Here is a 21,072-nt window from a genome sequence, read left to right as displayed (position 1 = left end):
AATAAGTAAAATCAACACCTCTGACTTTGTAAACTTCATGAAGGTATACTTTTTTCTAGAATTGTTGTATAGGACTGCATCACATTCAGATTTGTAAACTTGGTTAATTTTTTTACACTAAGACAACTAGAATATAAACTCAATCCAAACATCTTCAGACTAAGCGTTGGGATATATAATTGCCTGGGTGTGCTAAACACAGAGCATGTTGTGACAATATCATTTATGAGGTGTGTCATCATTTGTGAGTATAATTTAGTTCCTATAATTACAGTTAAGTGTGTTAGTTAAGTGTGTCATTAATGGCAAATAAAAAAACTAAATTGGAAAAACTATAAACTATTATGTCATTTGTTTTTTCTGGTTTTCTTTGCAACCTACATATATCATTTGCTAACTGATGTGGGAGAAGTACTCAGATCTTGTAGGTAAAAGTAGAAGTACCAGAGTGTAGGAATACTCTGTTCAAGGAAAAGTCCTGCATTCAAAATGTTACTCAAGTTAAGTAGAAAGTATTAGCATATACTTAAAGCACTCAAAATAAAAGTACTCTGTATGAAGATTGGTCCTTTTCATAATAATATAAATCATATGTTTTGATGATAAATGTTGATGTATTAAAGTTTATGAAAGCTGGTAAAGGTGCAGCTAGTTTTATTTCCTTTATAGGGTAGCTTGTGAATTTTCTCCAGGTGTAACTAGTCTAATTTAAGTGTTGGTTATATTTAACACCATAAATCCATATCTGCAAAGTAACTAAAGGTAATAAATAAATGTAGTTGAGTAAAAGTATGCGATAATCCTCTAAATTGCAGTGAAGTAGAAGAAAAAAATGGAAATACTCAAGAGAACTACAAGTTTCTGAAAGTGTTACTTAACTACAGTACTTGAGCAAATGTACCTAGTTACTTTACACTACTGTTTGCTAAGTAATTTACTTTGAACAGTTGGAGTCAGAAATGTAAACTGTATTTCACGAAGAAAAGAAAGAGATGGAAAGTTTAGGTGGGAATAACCTTCGCTGCAGCCCTGCAATTGCCCCTGCAAAGAGCTATGCTTTGAGCTCAAATGATAGTACTGTGTCCCTGCAGTGTTTGCTAATGAATAGGCCTAGGTGTGCATGCTCATGTAAGGCAGGTTACAAAGAGAGTGTTGGTTTAGTGGGCCCTTCAGCCTCTAGCTCAGGCTGGGGCCATGGCTGTCTCAGTTGGTTTACTCCTCTGCTGCTGATCAAACACACAGCGCTCTCTGATTGGTCGGTCAGGCTGACAAATCAGAGTGCTGCAGCCGGGCTCCGTACTACTGCTGCTGGCTCGGCCTCAACGCGCTCATTCATTGGCTGCTCGACGCGACTATTCTATATGAATCAGCGCGCCAATTATGCATTACTCCCCATGTTTCCTCTGCTGGGCTTTGTCATACGCCATAAAGATATAACGAAACACGAACCAGCAGCCAATTCTGCAGGACTTTCAGAACTCTTTTCAACTTTTCAACAAGTTTAAGGTGTGTTTACATAGAAGCTGTGCTCCTATAAATAGGTTAAATTATAAAGGAGTAAAAGAGAATGTTTTAAATTCCGCTTTAAGTGCACCCCCTTTTTACTTTTAATAATTTGTTTCGCCTGCAGGAGTTTCCTCACAACTTTTAACTCAATGTTTAGATCCATATCCTTTTTGCATTGACCCATAGAATTTGAATAAAGCTCGACGCTTTCCGTCGGCCTAAACAGGCGCATACAATTTTTAATAACCTGGTTTATCTGGCCTTAATGATGTTCACTGCAAATTAAATAACGAATCGCACAGCAGGAACTGTCTGCATAGTTCTCCTGTCTGCTGCATATAGCACCTTATAGATGCATTTGTACAGTATATAGGATGGAGACAGCAGTCATGTGAGTGCTCGCTTGACTGTGTCGGTTTAAATGAATTGATGCATGGCTGCAGCCTGTGTGTGTGTGTGTGTGTGTGTGTGTGTGTGTGTGTGTGTGTGTGTGTGTGTGTGTGTGTGTGTGTGTGTGTGTGTGTGTGTGTGTGTGTGTGTGTGTGTGTGTGTGTGTGTGTGTGGCCTCTGCAGGGGGAGAAGTGAATGTATCGCTTAGGAATGTACAGAAAGTCTCCCCGCCCCCAGTTTCAGGACTCCTCGCTATAGACAAATTCCATAGGGGCAAACTGACATAAAGTTTCAGACTAGACTGCATCCTATGTGGGAAGATTTCTGTGCAGGTAAAAGAACTGACAAAATCGATCTGGTTAAACATAGTCTAGGGAATTTCTTGAAGGGAAGGAGAAGGGGATGTAGGATTGTTTAAGTAAAACGCATTTATAGCCCAACTTTGGGCTGCTGGTCTCACTCCAAGCGATATAGATAGTATACGTCGCCAAGTGCAAGGCTCTTTCACAAAAACCGTTATGCTCATTCAATGGATTCTGTTTTCCGGTGAGATTGCTTTATTTCGTATTTATTGCAAAGCGATTCTAATCTATAACAATGTGTTTTTTCCCCCACTTGAATTGGAAGCATTACATCCTCTGAATGACCGCTTCGGACAGAGTCAGGGAACACAGTGGTGAACGCCATGTTGAGGAGAATCTGGAGCCTCAACAGGGAACAGTTTCTGCTAGAAACAAGCTTCTTATCGATGTAAACGCAATGTTTTATTTTATGTCCAGACATGTGTTTCCTCTTTACATCAGGGAGTTTCATTCATGCACCAAAACAACACAAATAGGAAGTGTTTTCCTCACAGATTCTGCTGTGTGATGACACCCTTCATCTCATTAGAAAATGGCGGTTTGTGCCCCCTCAAAACACATGCCAAGGAGGCTTTGTTTTTAACAGTAAACAACGAGTTAATAAAAACTGGTGGAGTACAGAAATTGCACACATTTTTAACATAAATCTTTCCTATTTTTAAAGAATAATTCAAGTGGAGGAAATGTAGTATTTTATCGTTTTCTCGTCACGTACACCTACATTCTTCAAACAAAAGTCCTATCCTTGAAATTATGACGAGAAAGTAGACTCAATCTATATCAACAGCTTCAGGAAATATTATTTAAATGTGTGGAAATTTTAAAGGAAATTATTGGAGTCCTTTTTTTTGTTTAGAACAACTCCAAAAAACAATTCATAGCAGGCAAACCTTAACCGTCATACAATTGTTTTGTTCCACAAGTGGCACAATCTCTCCATATTTTCTAATATTTAAGTTAAACGTGTGTTCAATTACAGATCATTTAATTAAATTCTGCACACACTGCATTCCACACGATGTAGAGTGTAAACTGAACAGTTAGACATTTTGATTTGGTCTTTTTGACATTATTTCAACAAAAATATATATTTGTAATAAACATCTGTTGAATTTTAGTTTTTTTATATCTTAAAATAATATATATATATTGTTTTTGATCATTTGTTGAAATTAACACCACATGTTGAGGTAATTTAAAAAGCCAGATGAGAAAGTGGGTGTTTTCAGACACAGTCACATGAATATTTGCAGACTTGGTCACACATTGCATCTTTATCCTACTGAATGCATGCATGTATTTGTCTGTCTTCTCTGAATAATTCCCTTCATGGCTGCTGTTTTTTGCACATTAATTGATTAGTTACACCGGGATTATTGTTGATAAAGGCTTTTGAAACAAAAATAAAAGAGAAACATGATCTGTTGTGCTTCAAGGTTTTTTTATGTTTATTGCAAAAATAAAATGCTGGAAAGGAAACAATGTTTGTTGTCCCACGTGTTTTTTATTTTGTATTTCTTTGTTTAAAAAATAGCTTTTACTTACTGTATTTGAATACTGGCTTGAGGAAATAAACTTGATGATTTTGCTTACTAACTTCAGTAAAGAAATGCACATTACTTGATGTGGATTTAAAGTGTTATGGCAGATAAATGACCTTTTTTGCCTCCTGTGTATCGTACAACATTTGTATAAGTTTCAAACTGTTTTTAAATGTATGCTGAAATATTGTATAGTATTGAAACACACCAGCCTCCAGTTAAAAGAGCATTAAAACATATTTCTGAAGCAGTGAACAACTATACTTCTAGGGTTTCTTCAGACATATTAAAAAGCTTTACAGATACATGCATTACACTCCAACCTCCACTGATTTATATCAAGAATTTAAGATTATCCTCAAATAAAATCATCAAAAGGACTCTGATCAGTAAGATTAAAAATGTGCTGTTAATGTTTCTTTTTTTTTTTAAATGTAGCCTCATGTTTACTGCTCAGGACAACTCAGAGGTGGGGAATTCAAGCCTACAGCCCCTCCCGTCACCCTGTGTTCAAACCATGTGGAGAACATGAACATGCTGTTGCATATTAACCTTCAGACATTGTCTTGTACATTAGGAGTGTACCCTGTTTTGAATACATGATGTTAAAGCTGTAGGTTGCACCTTGTGTGGACCTTTGGCTCTCTACTATAAAACCTCCACGGCACAACAACATGAGAACCTGTATGGCGAACTGAGAGAAAATATGAGAGTAGTTTACTTTATAAAGAATCAGAACGGACCCAGATTGCAACAAAAATGTGACTCATTAATTGTTCAATATGTCTGTTTTCTTTAAACTAGGAAATAATGCCCTTTTTTCTATCTTTCTGAACGTTCAAATGGACATTCTATAGGGGAGATGTTGGTTCATGCAAACGCAATATCATCAAGCTAAACACCCATTCTGTCCCCTACTGGTCAACCTATTGGTAGATGGCTCCTGCCACGACATACTGTGCAATTTCAGCGAACACACAAAAAAAGAAATATCACCTCTCGTGCACCCATAAAATCAGAGGCATTTTCTTCAGACAGCCCATCTTTTCTTCAAGAAATGGCTTAGAAGTAATTGCACAAGGCTCTAAATTAGTGGAACACATTTTCATTAAACATTGGTACAGAAAAGAGAAACAGAATCCGCAATTAAAATTCATATATGATCTAAATGTGTAGAAAACACATCAGACGAAGACTTTGAGTGTTGACTCTATTGACAAAGACCTCACACTTTGACCCTTGTATCCTTCCTTAAGCATTATCTTGGAGTCTGTGAATAAACACATAACTCAGAGGGGCCCCATGACATTTCAGTGGTGAGTATCAGCCCCATTTGAATGACGTGCCTTATTATTCAAGCAAAGGTCTACAGATAAAGTGTCATCCCACTCCCACAGCCAGTTTACTTTTGTGATTAGCCACTCATCTTCAAGATCCCTATTTTCAACTTTCGGGACCAAACCCGATCATTTGTTGATGAAATCTGCATGGTTTGTTAGATGCAGGAACATGTGACAGGTAGCATTGTCTCATGTAGAACAAACTTCGGTGCATTGTTATCTTTCAAGTATCGTAAAGCACATATTTGACTACTTATGGGTAGCTCTAGTAGTCATTACGGAGGTGAAGCTCATCAAATCACATTAACCTAAGGAAAGCACTTTGTTGTTCTTGCAAACAAATATTGAGAAATACGCCCGACCAAACACTATGAATAATAGTTGGTTTTCTAACATGTGAACTTTGTATCTTATGTAAAGAAAGACACCCAATAAAAGCTTGGTAAAGGTTGTTCTTCGCATGTTTCATTGGTGTAACCTGAACAAGAGAGACTCAAATAATGGAGCGATCTCGTGCTGGCTCCAAATCAATTTCATTTAAATGTGTGTGAACATAAACTTATTATGCACAACATCCTGGCGTTGGTGTTATTCTGTAAAACTCAGCTTGTTTTCCCACTTCACCCACTCCACTTAAAAACATCCACTCCCACCTTTACGACAAACGCTCAACTTTAATGTGATGCTTGTTAAGTCAGAAAAACACATTGCAAACTTTGAAGTTTTCATAAATCTGTATTTCCATACAAAGAAACAATAAAAAATGCAATACACGATAATAAAACTCTGGAAAAACTCAAATGATGACTTCCTTGACAACGAAAAAACAATGTGAGCAGAGAACTGACCACTGATGGTGGCAACATCTTACAGCCGGTTTTACCTGCTACTTACCGGTAAGCTCGGTAAGTAGGAAACAAACAATCCTCTGCAGTTGACTGTTTAAAGACTGTTACATTTCATCAAAACAGGTTGTAAAATAAGTCTTACCATTTATTCATTTTTTTTACTAAAACCCAGTTTATTTCCCCCATCATGAAAGTCCTCAGTGCAAGGAAGAAGGATGTATCATTGTAATGAAAGTGAAGTTGGAAGAAGGGATGCGAGTCTAAGAATGAAGCAAGAGTTGCAGAGTTCTTGGCTCACACTCAACATGGATGCATCAAAACGTCTACAAAATTAAGACATCTATTGCATGTAAACAAGAACAATCTCAAACTTAACATTTCTGTTAATATAGACATGCTAATTTTAAAAAATCCCCTTAGAAACACCTTGAGGAGTCACACACCATCAATTATTGGAGGGAAGGAGAGCGTTGAAAGAAGGATCTTAGTATCTCCCTGCAAAAAAAAGAAGAGATTTTTACATTAGCAGTCAGTAAGATTCAATAAACTTTCACCAGTGATCAATATACACACACAAGTGTTTACATCTTAAAAAGCAGTAAGACTACTTTGTGCCTTTCTCTTTATACTTACGTGGGCTGTAGGAGCGAGACCTTGAGCGAGACCTGTATCGATTGTAGTACGGTGATGGAGATCGTCTGCGACTGCAAGGAAAATTTAATAAATTAACTTCCACGTAAAACAGTACCGTTGTATTTCTTCTCACAAATTTTCACTCACCTGTACCTATAATCGTACTCTTCATATCTGTCGTAGCCACGCTCATAGCCACGGTCGTAATGCGAGTCTCTCCCCCTCCTGCTGCCGCCGCCGTCCCTGCCGCCGTCCCTGCCGCCGTCCCTTCCGCCGTCTCTTCCGCCGCCGTCCCTTCCGCCGCCGTCTCCTTCCGCCGTCCCTGCTGCTTCCACCACCACCACCGCCGCCGCCACCCCCACCACTGCTGCTGCCGCCGTTACTGTAAAATAAAAAATGAAAGCCATGTCGTTAAGGTATCTTATCTGTTGGGAAACACAGTACCATGTCAAACTGATATAAATTGTAACAAATCACACATATGTTTCATGTAAGGATGCAAAAGACATACAAAAATGATAGGAGCGAGCTCTGACATTTCACCATTCCTGTTTTATTTTCAATAACTTTATTGTCATTATACAAGGAAAACAACGCTGCAGTTTGGTGCACATTTACGAGGAATAGATAAAAAATGAAAGAGAAAAAAGGTAATGAAACAGTAGAAAATACAGGCTTTATGAAGTAAAATGATATCTATAAAATACATCATTAGCAGCAGCAGCAGCAACACTGCAGAAAATATGCAGTATAACAGATGTCATGTGCATTGGGGTGACAGCTCCTAATGGCTCCAATGTACATTTACGGATCTGACGGTGTTCACCAACTTAATAAATATACAATTCCACACACGAAATGTTCAAGACTTGACAAAAGTGGACTCACTGAGTTGGTCGGCCCATGTAGATGCCTGGTGTGGGGGTGTGAGCACGCTTAGTAATGGAAAAGTCCACTCTGATGCGCCTCCCGTCCAGCTCCATGCCATTGGCTTGCTCCATCGCCTAAGGAATACAGGAAGAGGGAGAAGTCAGACATGTTATCAGATTATTGTTACCTATCATTGATTCACAAAGGGCCCCCTAAATCACTACATTTAGCTACTACATGCATGACTGAAAAGGGAGGGAATTTGTAGCAAGGCAGACACCTAGTGGCGTACCTATGCAATCACACTTAATTCAAATAAAAAGAGGTTTTAAGTTTGAATCCCTGTGAGAGAGTACGATAAAAAGAACTACAAAGTGGCAATAGGCAATGAAACATACTTGGATTAGACTTTTATATTACTTAATATTAATACTGCTTGTTTTCAGGATCTTCAGCCATGAGACTTTGCACCTATGCCATCTGAACAGTGGAAAATATGATCCTGATAAAAGCAATAAACCACATCACAGGGGAGACAAAAATAGAGGATCAGGGCCATGGATGAGGAATAAAGCTATTAAACACAAAGACGAATCAGTGCATCCCCCATACCTCTTTCGAATCGTCAATTCTCTCGAAGTAAACGAAGGCAAAGCCTCGGGAGCGTCCTGTGCGCTGGTCGTACACCACGTTGACCCCGGCCAAAGGACCGTAGCGTGAAAACACCTCCCTGAGGTCCCTCTCTGTGGTGTACAGGCTCAGGCCAAACACTCCCAAACATTTGCTGGGGTCAGGGTTCGCCTGGAAGAGTCAACAAGAGGATAAGAGTTGGCGACATGTTGCTTACCGCATCCACTACATCTAATGATTTGCGTATAAAATCCATGTCATGATTTAGTATGCAAAACATAGTTGTTCGTGCAAACAGCAGCATTGTGTGCATTGAGCACAAAGTCTGCAAAACAATAATAATACTGGACCAAGACAATATTATGGATTATTAATACAGAGCTAAAAGTTCCTCTTATATATATACGTTTGTGTCTTCAGATCGGTTTTCACTGTACATTACGAGTTCAACTACTGTAGGTACTGTGAACAGCCTAAAGTTAAGAACCTCTGTCATTTTTTACAACTAGATACCACATTTTTCCCCCTTTAAACATCTACCCTTAAAAAGAGAAAGTTTTGGATGTTTGAAGTGGGGTGAAATGACCATCCATAGTACGCATTAAGATTATATGCTCTTTTCAAATGCACCATGACTAAAAAATATATATTATAATTGTACCCCGCAGGCCAGAATTTCAGGTGTACGGCAGACTTTAATCAGGTCGTTCTTGTTATTGTCTGATTTTGGTTAGTTAGGTTTCACAGTAATACATAAAGCTGACCACAATCAAGGCAGCAGTAACCCAGCCACTGCTTTGCAATGTAAAGTGACTTATTTTTTTAAAAGCCGGGACGGGACTAAGATAATGGCCTCAGATCACATCAACTGTGTAGTAGTCTCACGGCAGGGTAAAAAAAAAAAACTCTGAATAAAGCGTTCTTTTTGCTTGGCCTTTCTTTTAGGTGGATAGAATATGTTTTGTTAACGTCATCGTCAAAGCAGCATATTGCTTAAACTCCGTGTAGTAACTCCGGTGTTATTCTCCTCACTGGTGGCGTGCAAACCATCATCTGTGGGTTAAACACTGACAATGAATAAGTCGCTCGTAAATCCCCACTTCAAAACATTGGAACTATTACTTTGAACAGCTTTCAAAAAGGATGCCCCTGGAAGCAGCAAACATGTCCAAAACCATTTTACTTGCCTATTGTTTGCTTTTTAATCTCACTTAATGCCTGCATTGCATTATCACATGCAAACCTGCAGTGCACTATAAACAGTCTTGTGGGTATTACACAAACTGAGGTCTAACATGGTATCTAAAATGTCCTGCCATGATTTATTAATAAACAAGGTTGATTGAAGGGTTAAATGTTATCAAAACAGAATTAATCTTGCATCTTCCCTCCTAAAAACTATTTCAGATAAATAGTTGAATATCGGTTATGAAAACATTCGAGACTGCAACTTGAGTAAACACATTGAGTCTACATTTCTTTCTGGATTCATATGTTGCTTGCTATTGAAAAATGGAGGAACAAATTAAATACTAAAATGATTCAATGAAATAAATCTATAGCTGTTTAAACACAAATGAAACCAAATATCAAAAGATGTTTGTGATCAACATCGGGTTATATTTATCTAGTGTTTCACCGAGCAGCACCTCAACCCACACACAAACATTACATTGCCCGAAATATGTCAGAAAGTCTAGATACCCTAACGTCGCCATCTGCGCCTTGACTGTTTGCTTCTTTTGGGAAGTCATGGCTCTGTTGATATAATGACAGGAAAATAAGGGTTATTACATGTGTGGTTTCCCAAAGCATTAACCACAATCATCAGGGGAAAACACACTTGCATGAAAGGAATGACAAATGTACTGGTTCTTGATTTTCAACTGTTACATACAAATCATATAATCCTTGTAATTACGTTCAATAAATCAACTTAAAGCCATATGGAAAATGACTGAAGTTAGATAATCTTCATAATCACAAAAACATTTGCTTAAACTCCCTCAAATAAACTGCAATCCCTCTACCTTACATGTTATGGAGAGAAAAAACGACATTGGGCGAGTCAGTTCTTTCTTCCTGTACAATGCAAGTGAGCTTCACAGCTCTTCCACATGAACAATCGGGTCCCATCGTTTACTTGATTACGATATATTTCACAATAAAAGTCTCTCTTTCAAAACATGTTGAGCCTGACACATTTTGTATCTCCACAACTACTGTTAAAAAGATGTGTATGAGAATGAAAAAGTGATGTCCAGTTTCTCTTCCTACATGCTAATGTACCGTGCCCACCTCAGATCTCATCACATGTACCTTGTTGCCAGAATGACGGCCCCTTTTGGACATGGGGGAAGCGCTGGGGCTCTTCTTGCGGCGGTACTCCGGGCTGTAGGTGCGAGAGCGGGACTTCCTCCGGTGGGAATGGGACCGAGAGCGTGAGCGGCTATAGCGGCGGTTTGAGTGGCGCCTAGAACGAGACCTGAGAAGGGTAAGACATTTGAGGACAGGCACCTATCAGACGACAAAGTTATAGGTGATCGTCCGTGAATAAAATTGAGGTGGAAAAGTACCCTGCAAGTGAGCATTTATTTGTTTTGATCACAGTATCACAATGGATTTCATCAAGACAACAACTTACCTAGATTTTGATCGGGAGCGGGATCTGGACTCGGAGCGTTTGGAGGCCCGGGCTGGGCTCTGGGAGCCGGACCTGCTTCCCGACTTGGCCCTAACCGGACTCCCACGATCCGATTTAGATGGGGAGCGTGATGCCTGTAGCCATAACAGAATGTCAACCACTTTTTCATGGACAAAAACATGTATTTCTTAACACAGAAACACAAATAAAGCACAGAAGTGTGGTAGAGTATGTTGGACACATACAGTACACCTGTCTAAAACGTACAGCTTATGTACTGTGGAGAAAAGGGTTAGTAATCTTAGATTTCCAATTAATATATATTTGGTTTAAAATTCAGCCAATTGTTAACCATTAAAAGAAAAGTACATGACAGGTCTATTTTTCATGTCCACCTGGGCAAGTCAAGGGATAATAAGACATGCATTTTCCAGTTAAATAAAGGAAGTAAAGAGAAGACAGTTTGACACAAACAGTATATTTACTTAACCTAGGGACACATTCATTCTTCCAGATTCTTTACACCCTTCTCTCTTTTCTCAGGATTTCTATCCTTCTTCGTTCTTCTTTTTTCAGTTTTCTCATTTTCTGATTCCAGGTCTGTTTTTCATCTCTTCCACCCAAACTGAAACCAGTTTCATTTTAGCCATTACACTGCAAGCGCCTCTATCTGACACCATTCTTCCGTCACATTTTCTCCCTTTCCACTTCTATGTTCTGCTCTGTACATGTTTTCATTAGCCTTCTTTTATCTTGAATTTTTTCTTCATCATTCTTGGATAAAACTCTTCAAATCCTTCACGATCAATAACCTTAATGAAAAAAGAACATTCAATAAAATTAAGATCATAGGTTTGAGAAAGGTTTAAATGAAATAAAAAAGTAACACTGAATGCAGTACAATTACATTGTTGCTACATTAAGTTGAAATATTCCAAAATCTAAGTAAATGAAAGAGAAACAACAATGTAGGCTAAATGATTACAAGTAAAAACCTAAGATAATTAAAAATAGCAAAGTTTCCATTTGCTAAATAAGAGCAAGAAAGCAGGGAAGGAAGAGATGCTTAGGACTAAAGTTACCTCGTAATTTATTAATAGATCAGGAGAAACAAATATTCCAGTTGCCATCGTGCAGTGGTGTAAAGAAATTAACTTCATTTACTTTTCATTGGAATATTTTGCTACTTTGTACTTCTACCCCACAAAACGTCATAGGTAAATAGTGTACTTTTACTCCATTACCTTTAGTTACTGCGCAGATTTTGTTTAACGGTGTGAAATATAGACAAGACTTCAGTTAGTAAGACTTTATTTACACCCGGAGTTACTGCACAAGTTACCCTGCGGCATACAAAGTAATTCAAATTAGCTGCACCTTTATGAACACATAATATAGAGTACTTTTACTTTAAGTGTATTTTGAGGCCAATACTTTTCTACTTCTAAGTACTATTTTGAATGCAGGACTTTTACTTGTAACAGGGTATTCCTACACTCTTGTACTTTTACTTTAGTACAACCTCTGAGTACTTTTTTCACCTCTGATAGACCTGGGAAAAGAATACTATTCAGGTAGTCAGACTGAGAAAAAGGCAGCAGGATTTATATCTGCACAGAGGGATGATATAGGAAGGTTGTAGATAACTCATATTTAATTTTATAAGCAACGGATATAGGTGCAATATATTATGTTCACAAGGTAACCAATGGGAGAAAATGCACAGGTGGAAAGTAACTAGGTCCATCTACTCAAGTACTGTACTACTTAAGTAAAATGTTTTAGACACTTGTACTTTGCTTGAGTATTTCCACTTTACTGTGTACTCATCCTTCACTAACTAGTTTAACTCTTTTGTCACAAGAGTCAAATTATTTAAATATATTACAAAAAGTCAAATCAGAACTTCGTTTAATTACAACAGTAAAATGCTACTCGTAACAATGTTATCGAGAAATCTCTCATCTATAAATATAGTGACATACAAACAAAGGCTTTGAAGTGCACAATGATTACTTTTACTTGTTATACAGCTGGTAGATCTAGCTGAAAATACATGTGTACTTTTAATTACTAATTTGAATGCAGGGCTTTTAATTGATATGAAGTTTTAAGATAATAATGCGCTTTTACTCATGTAAAGCATCGGAATACTTCTTCCACCACTGCAAATACAAAAAGGTCTAACCACGTTTATTTTAAGCTAACCGTAGCTAGCATGCTAGCTAGCATTGAAGGAGGCTGTTTGGAGCCTTTTACCTAGCAGATAGGAAAGGTTTATATAGAGAATACATTTCAGAATACTTGAATTGATGTAAAACCACAACACGTAGTTGCCTCTCAGGTGACGTTAACCAAAAAAAGATTGTAATTTCTTGAGCTATTAAGTTAGCTGTTACATTAGCTCCATTAGTGGTTCCTAATCGACAGCCACACGGAAGGAACAGGAAGAAAATACAGATATTTTATACCACTCGATGTGATTACGTACCCGTCCCTCGTAGTTTCCATCCTCAATATCACTCATTGTTCAGTTTTTAGCTAAAGCAAACGAGTATTTGGATAGCAGCGAAGAAGTTTAACACAATGATTTATTGTGGCCGCTTATTAGCTAGAAGATGGCGCGGGAGCTTCCTGGTATGTTTATGTACCGCAGAATCCAACGTCACTTCCTGTCTCCCGCGCCCCCTTGATGCAAAAACAAGGGACTTGAACGTCTCATAAACTACTTCAACGTCCCGTGATGATCAGCAGCGGAAGTTACGACATTACATAATAACGATAAACCAATTAAAACGAAGTCCTCCACTACGTAGAGAATGACCTATTTAGTAGGATACTTATCATGTTTATAAAGGGCAGATTATTAGAAACAGCTCTGGATATAATGTAGTTTAGTACAAACACAATCACAAACTACGATCCGAATGTTAAAAGTTACAATAAAGTAAACATCCCAGCGACAAACTCAACATTATAAAAGTATATTCAATGAATAGACTTAAAATCAGAACTCGGAACAAAGAGGCTACTGAGGGTATGTCAAATTATTCAGTGAATAGCATCTACATTTTGATGCTGGTTATATTTGGCTAGATTTAACCCCTATACTGTTGTGAAGCTTTATCTTTAAACATATAAGCTGACAATTTCCTTAAGTTAAATCCTTGACCTTCAAGTTGCATTTATTTACATTAAACAAGAAGCAATTGACAAGGAGTTGAAGTAAAATGGAAACCCTCAGTTAAGTAAAAGTGTACTTTGGTAATGTTTGAGATGTTATTTTTCACCACAGTAGACATGTTTTGGGATGTAAAGTATACAATCAAATCCCTCAGGGTTTTGCAGTATGATCAGTTGAATTTAATGAACTGTGTCGTGGCTTCCTTCTATATTTTTCCAATATTGCCACTAGACGCCTTGAACAGTCATGTTTCTAACTCGTTTGTCCCTTGTTTATATTTGCTTTACTCACAGTTGTTGCCGACTTGCTTGGCCTCCGATGTTGGTGTTAATGCTGAGAAATGTTTGCTCAAAATATAATAACAAACTTTTGACACATAGCTACAAAGAAAATAGGCTTTTACCATAGTCAGAAAATAAATCAAACAAAGGAGCAAAACTCTAATAAAATAACAAAAAACTTAGGTATAGTTCTTTTCTGTATTTCTTTCTATTTAATAGGCGTATATAACTTAGAAACAAAACGGTTAAAAACTGTTCCTGGACAGCGTCCTTTACACGGGTTACCCATCTATCTCTTAGAGGGTGGCACTGTGGGACTTGTAGTCCTTCATACCTTTTGGACTACAACGTCACCATTAGGTGGCCTTTTTAATAAATCAAATACTGGCTCTAACAAACTGAAAAGTTGTTTATTGTGTTTTCACTTAGACATTCACAACCCCCTTATGCAAGATGCCTTCTGTGTGAATCACAGGCTGAATTAATGGACAAGGCAAAAAACATCTTGATTCATTGTCCTGTGAAGAACACTAGGCATATATTTCCCATGGCATTTAAATATTGAATAACAACAAGAGTTCAGTTAAATGAGGAGAACTATTTCTTTCCATAAAGTCAATTTATTAATGAAGTCATCTCACAGCAGCTCACTGGCTCAACATCTTTCAACTTATGCATTATGAAGCAAAGTACATTTATGGCATCACACAATGCAGAAAGAGTCATACCACAGTTGGACAATCCAGTCTAAAGGCCTTGATTTATATCATCTGTAATGTGAAAGCAACATTGTGATACATTTCCTCCTCCTATAGTATCACCAACATTGACTTTGTCTCATACAATCCCAAAGCAGTATCGATGAAAGTATTGTCTTTATTCGTTCCCAGACCCATCATGTTAATGAGCTCCATGATGTGCAAAGATCCATTTCCTCTGGGTAGGCACCAGAGTTTATTGGTATCATGGAAACCATATTCAGAAGAAGGAATATTGAAGAGCTCTCACATCCTAAAATATCCATCAAGTCAATGTTGGGCGAGCCCAGTATTTTTAGAAAACAGTCTTGTCACAGTGCAACATGAACCCTGAACATGTGTAAGCAGTATGTCAGTCATCTTAACAGCACTAAAGGGCTAAATACTGACTACACAGTACATTCAATCTGCTACACACCTTAGTTTAAACATTTCTCAACACCGGGCAAGGGAACCATAGGATTTCAATAAGACATGTCACACTCATGTTTACAGTGGCAAAATAGGCATCATCCATTTAAATTCTGCATAAAACTCAAACTGTCTTGCAGCAATTGTAAATACACAACTATCCCACCTGCAGATGGAGTGCAAATAACATTCTTTGGATTATCTCTTACAGGCAAACTATTAATTATTCTTAAGACTATGAGTAAGTTATAAGTAGAATCTTCCTTCTATAGTAATTAACAACAGCACCAGCTAAACTGACAATACAGCTATTCCTAACTATCATGAGTGTACTGGTTCAGCATTTAGATATATTTAAGCAGTATTGTAAAATAGATTACAATGTAGATAGGGGAGTATTTCAAGCCACTTTTATGATAAAGCATATGTGAATCTGGTTCAGTTCCAAGAGTATTTATTCCCCTTTGTTTTGCGTGAACAGTCATAGGATTCAGATATGGCATTATTGAAAAAAATGCTAAAGATCTAAGCCAAAACAAATCAGCAATGAGAATATAAAAATAAATAAATATCAGCATATGATAGTACAGAGCCTTAAGAAGTCCTCCTTCTTCATTCTGAGTTGGCTGAACATTTCTAATGAAGCATCCTGCATTTTATTTTTCCGGATGTCCGTATGTCTCTCTATTGCTTTTCGTTGGTCTGATGCGGTAACATCAGTGATAAAAGCTGGAAAAGTGGGATGTGCTAAAAATAACAAAATCAATACGTCTTTCAAAACTATGCTCCTTGGTGTGGCCGAGGCCTATTAGGGATGTGTGGGTGAAGGCGGGACCTCCCTGGGTGGCTGCCAGGTGACTCCAGCTTTGAGGACTTCTGTAGGGCGGCGGCCGCAGAGTCAAGTATGCCCCCTGCTGTGTGGGAGGTGTTAGTGGAAGAGGAATTGACCGCCAAGTCAATTTTCCCCTCAAGTTTGATCAGCCGTGTCAAAATGTCGTCCAGTAGCACAGCGATAGTCCTCTTCAGATCAGCTGTGGGAAAAGGGAAAGACATGAAGAGAAAACGTAAGGAAATAAATCAAAACTTCCTAAAGGAGTCAGCAAATAATCGAATGTGCGTGAAATAACTAATATATGGAAGACCATTCGGCAATTGCCTCTTGAAAGCTTACCATAACCAGCCATGGAGGTTCCCTGCGGCCCTCCTGGTGCATTCTGGTTCTCCTCTGTCAGCACCTTGACATATCGTCGGCTGAGCTCCAGGATCTGCTCACGTAACTGGGCGCTGCTCTGATGGCGTGGCTGCTGCACAGTGTAGCGTAACAGCATAAGTCCCCACGCCAGGCCGAATACCATCAGCAGCACACTCAGCTTCTGAGACATGTTCCTCCGCAGGAATGTACCCAGCATGGTACTGGGGATAGCAAAGGGGAAGGGAGCTGCAGAGGCCCGGTGTGAGGCTAAAGGTCTTTATTTGGGTGTGGATGCACCAATAAATTGATAGGGGGACAATTGCTTTATACCTGCAGGGAGATTTCTTTTTTCAGCTCACTGTATCTGCAGAGGTCGGTGTTCAAAGTCCACTGCAAAGCATTCCTAGAGTGGGATTCAGTGCCTCCCTCTAGTAAACTCCAGCAGGTTATATGCTTGCATTATACACGTACAGCAGCAGAAGTTTCTTTTAAAACCAAAGGCATCCTGCCCCCCCCCCACCCCACCCCGTCAGAGAAGATGAGAAAAGGCTGAGCAACAGCAAATGACAGGAAGTAAAACTAGAAGGAAGCTGACGCCCACACAGGCAGTCAGGGATTTTTAGAAAGGTGCTTTGGTTGCAAGATGTCTATCACCAAATCACCAATGCAGACTGGGCGTTGATGCAGGGGGTTCGCAGGCATTATTGTCTGTGTTGGAGAAGTAGATAAAAAGACAGGAGAGATACAGTTAGCAACAAGAAAGACATACAGAGAGACAATTGTTTCTGTCAACTTTTAGAGGTTAACTTAACATAGTTTTATTCTTATTTTTGTTGCCTGATAAATCACTATTGCAGAATGAGGTAACACAATTGCGACGGAGCCTTTATCCCACTGATCAGAATATTCCATTATTTATATATTTGCAGTACGACAAACTGTGGCAACTGTCCAGGGAAAATGCTGTATTAAGCTGCTGCCAATACTGTACATGTCTTTCTGCTGCAGCTTTACAATTAACTGGCTTAACACAACTTGACTTTTATTTTGAAGTAGATTAGATTTATTGTCCCCACAACATATAATCAACAACAACAACAACAGCTAGCAACACACATGGCAGCTACACTCAGCGAGGCCTGTTATTTAAGGCAGCAATGGCTGCAGGAAACAAAGTGAGCCCTTCCCCATTTCAATGTCCTGTACCTGCGCCCGGATGGCAGTGGGGCGAGGTACTGACTGAGTGTAGTCACAGGAGACGCAGTCATTTTGAGTATTTCTTCTATAATGCAGGGAGAAACTGCAACAGTCATTAGCAGCCAAAGTAAGCTGTCAGCTGAAGAGCAGCAGGCAACACACCTGAAAAATCTCCAGGGAGGTAACCAACTGCTTTCACTTTCACCGTGTGCAGACTCATGCCAAGTGCAAGTTAAATCAGATGGCGGCCCACAGCACTTTTGGGAACTTAGTATTTATCTTCCGACGAGATAAGACTGAAATTGCCAATTCAATTTGTCATTGAACAGTGTCATGAAATGGAAAAGAATGATGTTCTGCCACACACACACTGAAAGGGTCTTCTCTGTACTATAGTAGCTTCTTCAAAGTGCTGTTGAGCATTGTGGTTAATATTCATTATGCATGGGAAGATTTCAGTCTAGATAATTGTAAGATTTTCCACCACCACATAATTCATTATAAGAGATGAAATTGATTTGCCACTCTGGGTCAGAGGTCACTACAGCACATTCATCAGCAGCGCTTTTTAGCCCAGAAACCTGATTACCAGTTTAGATTTCATGGGACCCACTTTGCAGCACCAGATATGAGACACAGCAACAGAGAGAGGCACAGATTGGCATTCAGTCTCTAATCCGACCTCCACAATGGTTATTTGACTGACAAATAGGCCGTGAGAGCACATGCAGGGGGAATTAGGCGATCGTTTGTCATATTTCGCAACTTTGTCACCGAGTATATTATGTAGCCTCGGCCTCTCTGGGGTGTGGTTGTGTCACTTCCTATGGAGGTCAGAGAAGGGACAGTGACTGAGGGAATAAATTATGAAAAGAAAGGTAACGGAATACGTTCAGCAATGCATCCCTGTATCTATCCGCACACATGTCCTTTCAATTACCTGCATGTTACTGTGAATAAGCAGCCAAAAGAGGAAATAGAAAGCCAGGTGTAGAAAGATGATCAAAGTAACAGTTGAAAATGCCATGAAGCAAAACACATTGTGACAAATAATTGGAAAGCTAAGCTACCCAGTTTAGTTGTTGCAACGCTTAGTTTCTAGTCCCAGTACGCAGCTGTGCAATGTTTTAACATTCACAACATGAAAAGTGAGAACTCTGTTTTCATTATATGATTATATGAAACAAGGGTGACTTATCTGTGCCATGGTAGAAAATTATGTGAGCTATTCCCGCCCCAGGGAAAATAAACCATCCGGAAAATGTTCTGTATGCCCTCCGTATGTCCGGAAACAGATACAACCTTTGTGGCTTAATCCTAAAGTTGACACCATCTATAACAGTTTTAGTATTCGGTCCTTACCGTCACGTCAGGCAAATCACAATCATTGTTCCATGTAAAGATACACCATTTAGGCCAGTGCTTCAGACAATTAATGTTCCACTTCCAATAGAGAACTGTTTAGAACTGATAAGGCACACGTCAGTCAAAATACCTAATCTAGGGGTTAAATATTCACCACAACAGCTGTCACGTGTGTTTCAACAGAAAGCCGCCTAGGCAAGATTTAATCAGTGTAAACAGTATTAAGTAAAAACTGAAGTGTCAACAGTGTTAGGGTGGAGAGGAAATTAATATAAGATATAATGCAAGCTACGTTACAGCAACTTCACAAGCAGAGTACAAAACCACAGACTGACAACTTCCCAACTGTTGACTTACTTAACCAGTTACAGTGAATACACAATTTCAAGTTACACATATCGAAAGCAGTGATGAAAGAAGTAATCAAATTGTTAAGTTAAGTAAGATAGCAATACTAAATAAAAAATACTCACTTACAAGTAAAAGTAATGCATTAAAAAAATTGTACAGGCATCAAAATATACTTAAAGAACCAAAAGGTAAAAGTACTCCTTATGCAGGATGGCCCATTTATGCACCATATGTTTTTCTTTATTGTACTATAGTTATTGATGCATTAATGTGTTCATCACGTCAATGATACATTTGGCAAAGGTGGGGTTTATTTAATTTACTTTGAATACTACTGGGTAGCAAAATATAATAATGTATTAGTTAATTAATATTGTGCATTAGCAATCTAAGTCTGCAAAGTAACCAAATCTGTAAAAACATTAGACATTTGCCTCCAAAATGTAGAAGAGTGAAATTACAGAGTAGCACAACATGAAAATACTCAGGCAGAGTATTTCATTTTCTTTAATACAGTGCTTGAGTAAATGTACTTGATAACTTTACAGCACTGAAAAGTTAACTAACAGAATAAATGACAAAACTGACAAAGGGACTACTTTAGTATACTTAGTTCAAGGCTTTACTACCTACAATAGTTTTGATTTTTAAATAAATGTAAGCAGCAGCTCAGGCTAAATTGAAGCTATTGCAAAATCCACTCTCATATTAGCTCGACATATTACGTCGCAAAACTAAAATTCAACAAAAAGGCTACGTTTTATTTGCAAATTACACCCAAAAAAAACCGAATAGTTACCCCAGTGCGTTGTCAGAGAAGCTACCTTTAGCACGAATGAACAGGGACGATGCGCCTGAGAGCTCCAGCTGCTTCCTCTGGCTGACACTGAATGATGGTTTTTGTTTGGCAATCCTGGGCTGTCGCTGTTGTCGCTGGGGAAAATATCTGGAGGAATATCTGTCTCCGGTAATAAGGTTAGCTGTCGAGCTCCATGTTAAGGTGTCAGCTCACTCTTTCAGTCATTTCGGCTTCTAATGCTGTCCCGAAGACGACGAGGTCCTAGCAAGCAAAAGTCGGTAGCTAGAATTTTAAGCATGCGACTGTGCAGACTGTCATGGATCCCCCGAACGTTTACGGCCTGCGTCATTACTATGGCATTATGGGAAATGTAGTTTCTTCTGTAACTGCTTGTTCGCTCTCAATTTGATCCAAGATGAGGAAAGAAAACATACATAGTAAGATACAGTAAATGTTAACTGTTCAACCAAACCTTTATATTTTCTTAATTATAAAATATAAACAATAAGGGGCAGGTAAAATAAGATTATTTATCCCTGCTCTTTTCCATCATGGGCCACAACAACTAAGTAAAGTGTACATGTTTTGTTTTATAAAGTGTACATGTTTTGTTTTATAAAGTGTACATGTTTTGTTTTATAATAATTGCCATATGTGGAATACACTCATAAATACAATACAAATACAAATATACAAAGAGCCCCCAATACACTCTAGTTATGTTTGTGGAAGCATGGCCTTCGGGATCTTAGCTAAGTTACATGTCTGCT

At 38.5% G+C, this 21,072-nt stretch overlaps 2 protein-coding genes across 4 annotated transcripts; both read right to left on the bottom strand.

Moving 5' to 3' along the window:
• Positions 1–5,854: 5,854 nt before the first annotated feature.
• On the bottom strand, positions 5,855–13,479 carry tra2a (transformer 2 alpha homolog). The gene is given in 10 exon segments (XM_063899115.1): positions 5,855–6,482; positions 6,621–6,691; positions 6,768–6,929; positions 6,931–7,002; positions 7,509–7,624; positions 8,103–8,291; positions 9,825–9,878; positions 10,440–10,605; positions 10,765–10,898; positions 13,256–13,479. Coding segments are annotated over 10 exon segments (1,011 nt in total). The 5' UTR covers positions 13,292–13,479; the 3' UTR covers positions 5,855–6,471.
• A 1,350-nt stretch (positions 13,480–14,829) lies between these two features.
• Positions 14,830–20,640, bottom strand: ccdc126 (coiled-coil domain containing 126). Of its 3 annotated transcripts, none has more exons than XM_063899659.1 (3): positions 20,303–20,640; positions 16,570–17,298; positions 14,830–16,429 (listed from the first exon to the last, which is right to left on the bottom strand). In XM_063899659.1, exons 2-3 carry the CDS (start codon positions 16,805–16,807, stop codon positions 16,179–16,181), a joined length of 489 nt encoding a protein of 162 aa, XP_063755729.1. In that variant the 5' UTR covers positions 16,808–17,298; positions 20,303–20,640; the 3' UTR covers positions 14,830–16,178. The 3 variants fall into 3 exon arrangements, with proteins under 3 accessions (XP_063755729.1, XP_063755730.1, XP_063755731.1); XM_063899660.1 differs by having other exon boundaries at positions 20,328–20,640; XM_063899661.1 differs by lacking the exon at positions 20,303–20,640 and adding an exon at positions 19,150–20,251.
• Positions 20,641–21,072: the final 432 nt, after the last annotated feature.

This window comes from Eleginops maclovinus, chromosome 13 (assembly GCF_036324505.1).
Source record: "Eleginops maclovinus isolate JMC-PN-2008 ecotype Puerto Natales chromosome 13, JC_Emac_rtc_rv5, whole genome shotgun sequence".
Lineage (NCBI taxonomy): Eukaryota > Metazoa > Chordata > Actinopteri > Perciformes > Eleginopidae > Eleginops > Eleginops maclovinus.
The sequence above is the reverse complement of the archived record's forward strand: the minus strand, read 5'-3'. Positions and strand labels throughout refer to the sequence as shown.

Coding starts and splice junctions, on each gene's coding strand:
- ccdc126 (XM_063899659.1), bottom strand. CDS start 16,807: ATGCTGGGTACATTCCTGCGGAGGAACATGTCTCAGAAGCTGAGTGTG. Junction 16,430..16,569: donor AACCTCCATGGCTGGTTATG/GTAAGCTTTCAA, acceptor CTTTTCCCACAG/CTGATCTGAAGAGGACTATC.